We start from the raw sequence: 11,779 nt of genomic DNA, 5'->3' as shown, positions 1-11,779 counted from the left end.
CGCTCAAGCTGAAACACTTAAAATCGGAACCTGCAAAAATTCGCAGTAACTTCCCACTGTCATTTGTACTTAAAATCTTCGGTAGATATCTAAACATCCTATACCTAATAATGTGCCATCCAAGTCTGTAAAAGGACTGCAACGTTGAACCCTTCATTGTGCCCACATCAAATACTGAGATTAATTTGGGAAGAAGTAGTGAATTAAAAGTGCAGGTTTGGGCTAAACACCTGTGTTCGAATCCCATCTCCATCGTCTACCGGCCATGTAACACTGAGTAAGTTTCTTAACGCCTCGATCTCATTTTCCTCATTTTAAAATGAGATCCCACCCCTTCATAAAGTTGTATGTAATATAAAAAGAGTAGTAAAGGATAAAGCTATTTGGGGGCTTACTATGCTCTAGGCACTATGTTGAGCACTTTACATCCATCTCATCTAATTGTCGCCAATCAGAAGAACCCGCCTTCTTCACGCCTCTATTCTCTTCCCCGCGAAACTGCAGCGCGGGGCGAGCGGCCGCAGGGGTGGGGATCAACCTCTGGAACCCGGTTTCACGCCCGACTCGCAGACCGCGCCTAAGCGACGGCGGCCCTGGGGTGGGGGGAGCCTGTTTCCAGCCGGACCGCGTCCCTGGGCGCTCCGGAGCGCTGCGCCTGCGCGCTCAGCCCGTCGCCGCGCCAGCCCTACGGACGTGCGCTCGCTGCCTTCGCGGCGCCTGGGCCCTGGGATGCGCACCTGCCCGGTCCGTGCAGCTCCAGGTGCGTGAGGAGGACTAGAGGAGTCTGTGTGTGAGGTGGAGCGATCCCCGGGAAGGGTCGGCCCTGCCTCGATCCCTCCAAGGTGCCCGGGGACCCATAGCGGGGACGCCACGACCTCAGCTCCCATTCCTTTTCCAGTCCCCCGCCTCCCGACTGCGTCTCTTGGGGAGCCGCAATCCTTTAGAGGAAGGCGCAGTAAGGATGCATTTCCCCCCGCTGGGGGTCGAGTCGCACGAGGCATTTCCCCCCGACTGCGACCAAAGCCGTTTTCACCCTTGCCCTTCCTTTCCTGGTGTGGGATTTTGCAGTCTCTGGGCTCGACTCGACTCCTTAGGTGCTTATGCGTTGTGGGTGATTAGGGCGACGGCCGGACTTCAGGGTCCTCTGTCCTTTGCAGCCCGTTTGGGACGAGAGGTGAGGGTTTAAGAGCGTGGGCCAGGGGAAGTGGGGCAGAAGCAGCCACCAAGAAGGAAAGGCTGTGATAAATGTCGCCAGAGATTATTCCCCAGCTGGAAGTGGCCCAAGTTTCTCTCAGGGCTTTCGTCTCTTGTTCATTTGCTTTTGTGATGTCCTCACTTCGCCTTTATTATGTTAGTTAGTAAACAACAACAACAACAACGAACAAAAAACACCAAAAAGCTTCAGCCTTGAAGCGTCATTGAATTTTTTTTAAATCGGTTTTTACAGTCTTCCAACAGAGCGTGGCTTGCAGTTGTCAGAATAATCCTCAGGTTGTACCACTGAGATTTACTGTTTTACTTTTTGTTTTCAGTTTAACAGGAAAAAGTACACGGAGTTGGCTTTGGTTTGGTTTGGTTTGGTTTGAATATTACCACCAACAACAATAAAATCAATTGAGAGCACAGAGAATCAGTTGAAGTGGGATTTGCAGCTCTATCAAATTAATGTGCACCCTGTAGAAGTACATATGGGACTGCCCTTGGAGCACTGGAGATCCCTGAGCTATCACTTATAAATAGCAGATGAGATCACTTGTTGCCACCAATGGTTCTAGCAAAGTAAAGTGCTTTCGCACATGGTATGAGGGCAAATGACAATAGTATCCAGTCTTAACTGTTAGTGGTAGTTGATCAGTCGTAGACACTTTGGCACAGGAACTGTAGGTAGTCAATTCCTGTTATAATCAGAGATGGTTGTGTTGTGTGGTTCTAGTCTGGGACTTCTTTCAAGAGTATTCCATAGAAACTATTAAAGAGAAGGAAAGATATACAGTAGGAATAGAGAAGATTGGCTCCTGGACAAAATCCATTGTGTGATCTTTCAGGCCTGAAGGTAGACAATTGCATGTCTTTGGCTGGCCAGCCTTATTAGGGGGGAAAACTGCCCTCCCCACACCAGACTTGTGCATGGCCAGTGCATTGCAGTTTTCTGGAGGGAGTTGCAATCAAGGACTCACCCCATGTTTATACTAGCTTGGGTTGTTGGCTCAGTTACCTGTGTTCAGAAGGTCTTGGTGGGGTGCTTCCCAGGCCCCTTCATCTCTGCCAAGACCCCTTGGGTGGGTAGGGGGAGGGGCTTGCTTGAGGTACTTTGTTCTGTTTTAACTCAGGACTTTTCCACTGCTAGTCCTTCCTTCCTCTTCCTCTGGCGCACAGGCCCATAATGAGGCGGAAGCCTTTTTGTTCCGGCCTCCCCTGCAGGGTGGTGCGGTGTCTGCTGCATCCATCTGATCCTCACCTAGTGTAGTTCTGTCTAATGGACCCTGGGAACCAGTACTTGTTTTGTCTCATCCTTGCATTGTGGCAGTAAGTGAATAAAGGCTTGATTATTATTTTCATCTTGGCTCTTTGTCCTAATTGACCACCCTTACACCTGACAGCTTGACAGGAATGAAATAAATTGCCGTTTTTGGCAATTTATTGGATTCATAACTTAACTTTAAGTCTCGTAACTGTTGGTGTGTTAGCATGTTTAGGGATTTAGAGAGTGTTCAGCAGTATTTTCTCTAACTCAGTGTAGTGAAAATGCATATGAATAGCACCAACAGTTGATTGTTGCTAACATGGATATCTGGGTTATATGGTATATTTTGTAAATTAATATAATGGCTTGCAGAGTCTTACTTTGCATAGACTTGTATGGCATATCCATTTGGCCTCTAATTACATTTTTTGGTAAATATTTCAGGGTTATATGGGCCAAGTGAAAAAAATTAGATACTGCTGCTTTCCTTAGTAATCCTGCCTCATCCTATGGGCCCCAGTCTTACCTAATGGATTACTTGGTTACTTTGAATAAAGTGACTGATTTGTTGTGGTTTCCTCTGACTAGTGTTGTGTGAAGAAATGTACGAGGAACAGCTTTCACCACATTCTTACCTCTTTCAACAGAAGTTTCACAAAACAGTGTTCATCTTTATGTTATGCCATCTGATATTTTCTACTCTTTATTAAACAAGACTGCTGATCGTGACCCACAGGATTGATTTCACAGTGCATTAATGGTAGCAACATGCAGTTGTGTTTTTCAAACACAAAAACACTGTAATAAAGCACCTAGTAGAAGAAACTTGTTCAATAAATGAATGTTTTTGTTTCTAATTCACATTGCTGAAAAGAACCACAGTGGATATGTTTGTGATTTTGTGTTTAGGGTATCTTCTAGGAGAAAACAGTATGCATATATGCAAATAGCATATATGTTGGATGTTTGCTAAGTTAACTGACAAAAGAACACTGCATTTCTGGTAGATTTAACAACTTTCTGATTTCAACCAGAAGATACAACATTAGGTAGAGCAGCTTTTTTTTTTTTTTTTTTAATCTCTGATTCCTTTATTTAAAGTAAATGCAATAGTAGAAGAATGAGAAGATTGGTTTCTCTGATAAAAGAAGATAGGCTGTACAGTTTTTGTGAAAATACCTAGTAATCTTTTGCATGTGTCCTACAGTTATATTAGCGAAAGCATATTTGTCTTTATATTAACTCCAAAACCAAAATGATCCTTTTATTATATTGTCTGAAAAGGAAACAACACTTAACTTTCAGTTACTTAGCCATCGATAAGAATATAAGTAGCCAATTTGCCTCATCAACTCTGTACCTGTCTTTTAGGAATTCCACAACAAATGCAAAGAAGAAATACAAAGAACTATCAATTTGGTTAGTTTGTTTATTTTTTTTTTAGTATATTTATTTCTTAGTTAGAAACCCTAAAAATACATAATATGTAGATAAAGATAAAGTTTTAAAATTTGATTAGTGTTGAGCTAAGTAATACCTCCCTTTTGTATATCACTTCATAGTTTTCCAACACATTTAGATGGATTATTTCCATTGATTCTCACAACTTGATGTGGCATGCAGCCAGGAGGCATTTTCCCTGTTTTAGAGATGAAGAATTTATTTCCTTTTTTCTGCCACTGAGATCATACAGTAACAAATCAGGACTAGAACCCAAGTTATCTGGGGCATTTTCTCCCAGTTGTCCATGTTGTCTTTGTTGGTCCAAAGAGGTAATTAAAAGTAAATACTGTTAATGATATGGCTAAGAAATCCACCCTTGGTAACTGAAACGTTCTCTCAGATCATACCCATGGTATGCTATAATTAAATGCAAATAATCTTATTTTTAGTTTTACATTTTAATTCTTTTATATTTTAATTCTTAATAATATTTATATTTTAATTCTTATACTTTAATTCTTTATATATTTAATTCTTAACTTTAATTGTATTTTATATTTTAATTCTTTACCATTCTAGCTTAATTTTTAAAAAATGACAAAGTGGGACACCTGGGTGGCTTAGTCAGTTGAGCGTCCAACTTGATTTGGGCTCAGGTCATGATCTCATGGTCGTGAGGTGGAGCCCCACATTGGGCTCTGTGCTGAGGGTGGAGCCTGCTAAGATTCTTTTCTCCCACTGCCCCTCCCCACCCTGATTCACACACAGGTTCTCTCTCTCTCTCTCTCAAACATTAATAAATAATAAATAATGACAAAGCAACTAAATAATGGTGATGCTACTTAATAGAGAACTAGGATGGGACGCCTGGGTGGCTCAGTTGGTTAAGCAGCTGCCTTCGGCTCAGGTCATGATCCCAGCATCCTGGGATCGAGTCCCACATCGGGCTCCTTGCTCCACAGGGAGCCTGCTTCTCCCTCTGCCACTCTGTCTGCCTGTGCTCGCTCGCTCGCGCGCTCTCTCTCTCTCTGACAAATAAATAAATAAAATCTTTAAAAAGAAAAATAGAGAATTAGGAAACTTGGAATTAAAGAGTCTATTTATAATGTTAAGAAATTTGACTCCTCTCCCTTTTAATGTATTGTCTCAATTAATTAGAAGTATAGCTTAAAGTTTAGAGATTTTTTTACAATTTCATTTATTTATTTATTTATTTATTTTTAAGTAAGCTCTACACCCAGGGGCTTGAACTCATGATCCTGAGATCAAGAGTCATATACTGTACTAACTAAGCCAGCCAGGCACCCCTAGAAATTTCTTTTAAAGACTCATCATTTCTTTTCTTTTTTTTTTTTTTTAAGATTTTATTTATTTGTCAGAGAGAGAGAGAGTGAACAGGCAGGCAGGTGGCAGGCAGAGGCAGAGAGAGAAGCAGGCTCCCTGCCAAGCAAGTAGCCTGAGAGAGGACTCGATCCCAGGACACTGGGATCATGACCTGAGCTGAAGGCAGACGCTTAACCAACTGAGCCACCTAGGCATCCCAAGACAAATCATTTCTGTGTGTGAATTTAGTTTTATAAAGCTAAAGTTTTCATCTAAAATGGTTATTAACTTACTTTTTAAACATAGAAAAAGGCCAGGTTCTCCTGTACCCTTAATATCTTTAACCAAAGGACAACTTAAATTATTTTTATATGAATAAATAATTTTTAAATTAATACATTTTTATTTTTGATTTTTAGACATCTGTGGAGTTTAAGAACATGGAGTTCATCAGAGTATATCACTGAAGAATATGATGGCTGAAAACAATTTAAAAATGCTAAAGATTCAACAGTGTGTAGTAGCCAACAAACTACCTAGAAACAGGCCATATATTTGCAATATTTGCTTCAAGCACTTTGAAACACCATCAAAATTAGCTAGGCATTATCTCATTCATACTGGTCAAAAGCCATTTGAATGTGATGTGTGTCATAAAACCTTTAGGCAACTGGTTCATCTGGAGAGACATCAACTAACTCATAATCTGCCTTTTAAATGTAGCATTTGTCAACGCCACTTTAAAAATCTGAAGACATTTGTGAAGCACCAACAACTTCACAATGAAACCTACCAGAATGATGTTAAACAGGTCAGAAGACTGTTGGAGGCCAAGCAAGAAAAGCCAGTATATGGAATGTATCATACTTTTACCACAGAGGAAAGATGGGCATTACACCCATGCTCTAAGTCTGATCCTACATACAGCCCTACAAAGAAAAGAAAGAATATTCACGCGTGTACAATCTGTGGCAAGATGTTTCCATCACAGTCAAAACTTGATAGGCATGCACTTATTCATACTGGCCAGAGGCCTTTTAAGTGTGTCTTGTGCAGTAAATCTTTCCGACAGTCAACTCATTTAAAAATTCATCAACTCACACATTCAGAAGAAAGACCTTTTCAATGCTGTTTTTGTCAAAAAGGATTTAAGATTCAGAGCAAACTTATGAAGCATAAACAAATCCATACCAGGAATAAGACTTTTCAGACTCTTTCATTAAAGGTAAAGAGTCCAGAATCATGCCCCCTGCCTAATAAATTAAATGCAAAGCAGGATGGTTTTGAAAATGGTGATATAGGTGAATCTGAGGAGAATAATCAACTTGATGTCCACTCTATTTATATCGTCCCTTTTCAGTGTCCAGAGTGTGAAGAGTGTTTTGAATCAGAGCAGATTCTCAATGGACATAAGTGTTTTCCTGCCAGAGGTGGCAAAATTCCAAGCAGGCTCAAAAGAAACTACAACTATAAAACCGTTGTGAAAAAAATCTTGGCTAAACTTAAACGTGCTGGGGGTAAGAAATTAGATAATTTTCGATCTGAGAAAAAAGTATATAAAAACAGTTTCTTGAAAAATTGCGATCTTATTTCTGGTGAGCAGAGCCCTGAACAAACCCAGAGAACGTTTATGGGTTCTCTTGGCAAACATGGAACATATAAGCCAGTTGGCAATAAAAAGAAGAAAACATTGACTTTGCCATTTTCTTGGCAAAAGCACTTTCAGAGCCAAAATATGGGTAAAAACTTGAAAGGTATCCTTACAACAGAAAACATGTTAACTATAGATAACTCCGTGAATAATAAAGATGTATCTATCTATGGTTCATCAGGAGAGGAATTCTTTGATAACTGTGAAGTGCTTCAGTGTGGTTTTTCAGTTCCAAGTGAAAACATCCATACTGGACATAAGATGTGTCCTTGTGACAAATGTGAGAAAGTGTTTCCTTCTATATCCAAACTACAAAGACACTATTTAATTCATACTGGACAGAGGCCTTTTGGCTGTAATGTTTGTGGGAAATCTTTTAGGCAGTCAGCTCACTTAAAAAGACATAAATTAACTCATATTGATAAGATTCCTTATAGAAGATCTCTTTGCCAAGAATTTGAAAATTTGAACCAACTTCTCATTCATCCAGGTGATAATGTTAACTATAATGCTTCCCAACAATGTCAGACTCTTGGTTTCCAAAAATACGAGGTCTCAGAGTCAGATCAGATATCAGAAATAAAAGTTAAGGCTGAATCAGAGGATTTCATTCTTAGTACCCCCTGTAGGAACAGGCAGCCTTTTCTCTCTAGTGCACTACTGCAATCAGAGCAGAGCCAACACAGTCATTGTTGTAGTTATTCAGGGCGTGCAGAGAGGAATGATGGCCTTCTTTACCAATGCAGCGTTTGTTCCAAAAGTTTTAGATCTCCATCTAAACTGGAAAGACACTATCTAATTCATGCAGGGCAGAAGCCATTTGAATGCTCAGTTTGTGGCAAAACATTCAGACAGGCTCCTCACTGGAAAAGACATCAACTTACTCACTTTAAGGAATGACCAACCACAGGATAAAGTTCTCAGATTCAGTTATGTAACTGACAGAACCAGGAACACATTTGTGGTCTTTGGTGATCTTGTTCTTAAAGCCTTTAACATTTAAAATGTGTTTTCATTAAAAGGCCTTCGTTAGGTTAAGTGATGTCATAGGCAGTTGCTTATCCTGAAAGTAAGAACATAGAAAATTAATACAATAGAAAATTAATACAATGTTTTAGGAACAGCCAAATTAATTTTTAGGGGGAAGAGCATGGTTTGATGCCATATAGAAGACATTTATTTATTTTAATATATACTTTGTATTGAAAATGTAAATCCATGAGGCGGTACAATAACTCAGTTCATTCATCATTTTTTAAAGGAATTACTTCTTTTTTTTTAAAGGAATTATTTCTTACTGTATGCCATCTCCTTTTAGATATATTCAAAAGACAGAGGTAAAAGTTGGGTTTGGCTGCAGCAAATAGCCCCACTACATTTTATTTATTTTGTTTCATATGAAAGCATAATTTTGTCCACCTATGGCTCAAATTCCATTGCAAAATTTTTTCTTGTAAGTTTAAAAACTGAAGGCAGTAAAAGTGAAGATGGATGAAAAAACCATGGCATTATTTTCATTGGTCTTTTGCAACCCATTTATTCTTAGGACCCTGGTAGCTTCACCTCCTTTTCCAGAGGGGATTAGAAGTTGGCCTTTTGCGCAGCTTCTTGTCTTTCCCAAAAGATCTGAAAGTAGGAGAGAGACTAGAATGCGCCTGTATACATTTATCATGTTTACTAATCAGGAATATTTTCCAAGTGCCATAATCTTTTTGAGGATATGTATGCAGTATTATCTTTTCAGAGGAATAAATGAAATTCATCTATTTACTAAATAATTGACAACAGTAGTTGTATAGACTTAAGACTCACCTATAGATCTGCATCTCCACAAGACTTTTGTTTTACTTCAGTAAAACTTTGTTTTAACGCCTCTTGAATTGAGTGGTCCTGTGACTTAACTAAATCTGTTAAGTTTGATCAAATGGCAATGACTAGGTCTAGTTCTAGTTTTTAATTCTGTTGTTTCTCACAAGACACTAATGCTTAAGAATGTTATTTTGATCCTTAGCAAATTGTTTTGATTAGTAAGGTAATTATTCCCAATAGTAATAAAGTGCTTATGGAATTGAGGGTATCATTCTTCAAAACAGCACTGTCATGATTGGGAAATACTGAATCTTAAGTTATAGAAGACATAATCACAAATTGTCCTTTGTATTTGCCATTTTTTAATAAAATCTTTAAGAATGACATTTCTTAGTAATAAAGTAACCATTATCTTTGAAGAGAAGAACAGGTGGGTGTTTGTCCTAGTGTACTTAAATATAGTGACAAGCCCTCTGTTGAGAATGGATAATAAACATTCTTTGCATTGTGAGCTCTTTGTCATACTCTTAAGAATTGTCTGTGTATAGGAGGAAGGGGGAAGAGAGGTTGGTATCTTACTTCTTTTTCAAGTGCATTTTGAGAAACTTGGCTTTAATATACAGAGATAAAATGTAACAGTACAGATAAAATGCCCAATGTGTATAAATATGCAGGAGAATTGTGTTTTAAAGAAGAATTTCTCTTAGGGTTCCTCCAGATATGTTCCTCCAATGCAAGCACGATGATGGTTTACAGAATTTGGTTTACACAAAACTTTTCAAGAACATACCTATTACATAAAAACAAGGAATAATTAGTTCATATTTTCCAAGAATATAGGTAGGCTCAAGGATTTTATGTTTGAAGTGATATATTTGGGGATTTTCCAAAGCTATTTATGTAATTTTATTTGAAGCAAATGTCTCATTTAGCCATTTCCCAACTCAAACAGGGAGAGTCCTAACTGTTGTGCTTGTATGATTATTAGACTTTATTTGCTTAAGTGATACTGCTATCTTTTTTTTTTGACCCATGACTTTTTAAGCTGTTTCATATTGAAAGTTGGAATATTGTAAAAAATTTTGTCAAAGATGTACTGTAGTGCTATTTGAAGTACCTGTAACAATCCTTATTTACCTTTATTACTGCAAGCTTCTTGTGGAAACTTTATAGGAATGAAAATAAACTGTATACCTCCATGATACAAAAATTAAACATTAGATGTTAAATGATGATTTGCTGCATGCTAGAACTGTTAGTATTGTTGAATCAATTATTTTGGTTTTCTGAAAAAATAAACTTTATAAATACCTTTAAAGAGATTTATTAAAAATTTTTTGTTTGGGTGATTCCAGGCTGTAGCATGATTACTTACTGAAGTAGTTCCATTGGCTGAGTTAGTGGTATTATTGTTTCTTGTTTTGTACTGCAGTAGGGCCAACAATTTTAAGACAAAATGTGTGTGTGTGTTGAAAGAAAGTGGATGGTGGTTAAGAGTCCTGAAGAATTTAAATTTCAGAGTATTTTAAAAATAAACTTTCAAATTACAGAGTTTGGACTTTTTTTTTTTTTTAATAGAAGGCAAAAGCACATAATACTAGAATAAGGTGCTGATGGCCAAACACTTTCCTGGGCCCACTCCAATCCACCTTCTACACTGAATTTCCTAACATGGATATTTAATCATCTCCCTTCTACTTGTTTTTTTTTTTTTTTTTTTTTTTACTTTTCCTTTTTAGTACATTTCTTTGATAGTTTATTACCACCTACAAAAGGATGTTAGCTGCATTACATGTCACATGATCTACCTGTTTATCCACTTACCTTCCTCTTTGGCCTTGCTCCAGATTTGTGCTAAAGAAATATAGAATTAATTCCTCCCATGCATATTCTTGCTATTCTTTTCTCCATTTTGTCTACGCACTGTTATTTTAAATTAGATACAGACTTCACACTGTTCAAAGAAGAAATTCAGTTCAGCCAGATTTTATTTGACTTTACATGATTATGGGGAAAAAAACTAAAGTGTTTAAAACTGGCTTGCAGAAAACATTTTTTTAAATGATGAATTGACTTTTACTTACTTATTTTTTTAACATAATCTCTAGCCCCAACATGGGGCTTCAACTCACAGCCCTGGGATCAAGAGTCGCATGTTCTATTGACTGAGCCAGCCAGGAGCCCCCAAAACATTTCCATTTACATGTTATGTTAAATAACCCATATTTGGGTTTTCTGTTGTTTTTTAGTAATCTCTACACTATATGTGGGGGGCTTGAACTCATGGCTCTGGGATCAAGAGTCCAGGCCATGTACTGAGCCAGCCAGATGCCTCAAGGACTTTTTGATGAAACACAGTATCTGCTTTTTAGAAGCAGGAAAGAACATTTAATTCCTGTCTTGAACTTTCGACTGCTGGTTAGAAGGACTTAAATTTCAGGGCTAACTGCTGGGGTTCAGTTAGCACTAGGAGAAAAAAAAACAGAAAAGTGACACAATGGTATTATTAAAGGAATATGGAACTCGTAATATTTTATATCTACACTGGCAAATTTCTATTCATTCTTTGAGTTTGAACTTAAATACTACTTCCTCTGGAAGCCTTTCTGATTTACCCAAACAATCCATCCCCTGTGCTCCCACTGCTTTTTGTTCATCACTCCATTAATTGCAACTGTTGATCAGTGGTTTTCAAACTGTGTGTGCATTGGAATCATGTAGAGAGTTTGTTAAAAGCATGGATAGCTAAGCCACATCTTCAGAGTTTCTCTCCTGTCTGGTGTTGGGCCCAATAATTTGCATTTATTTGCATTTATGCAGGTTAGCTATTAGGTCAAATTTGAAGTTGTGTTTGGAAAAAGGGAGGATAGGCCAAAAAAAAAAAAAAAAACCACAGCACCTTGTGTAAAAACAGATAACAGTTGGGACAAGTAACTTGAGTTTTACCTGTTATTTTGGTTACTGTTGTATCTTTTTGTCTTTTATATTGAAAATCCATTTTACACCTACTTTCTCCATTGCCTCTTCACTCACTAACCTCTCAGCTCCTTTTTACCTAGTAGCCCTTTTCCCCTAGTATGGCAATAGGG

The 11,779-nt window shown here is 38.1% G+C and overlaps 1 protein-coding gene across 1 annotated transcript; it reads left to right on the top strand.

The window, feature by feature from the left end:
• The first annotated feature begins 659 nt into the window (after positions 1-659).
• Positions 660-10,008, top strand: ZNF770 (zinc finger protein 770). The gene is made up of 2 exons (XM_080808182.1): positions 660-760; positions 5,650-10,008. Exon 2 carries the CDS (start codon positions 5,703-5,705, stop codon positions 7,779-7,781), a length of 2,079 nt encoding a protein of 692 aa, XP_080664308.1. The 5' UTR covers positions 660-760; positions 5,650-5,702; the 3' UTR covers positions 7,782-10,008.
• Positions 10,009-11,779: the final 1,771 nt, after the last annotated feature.

Source organism: Martes martes (assembly GCF_963455335.1).
Source record: "Martes martes genome assembly, chromosome: 7".
NCBI classification, from domain to species: domain Eukaryota; kingdom Metazoa; phylum Chordata; class Mammalia; order Carnivora; family Mustelidae; genus Martes; species Martes martes.
This window is presented reverse-complemented; position numbering and strand designations above follow the sequence as displayed.

What these genes read in the sequence shown, in the direction of transcription:
- ZNF770 (XM_080808182.1), top strand. Translation starts at nt 5,703, where the DNA reads ATGATGGCTGAAAACAATTTAAAAATGCTAAAGATTCAACAGTGTGTA.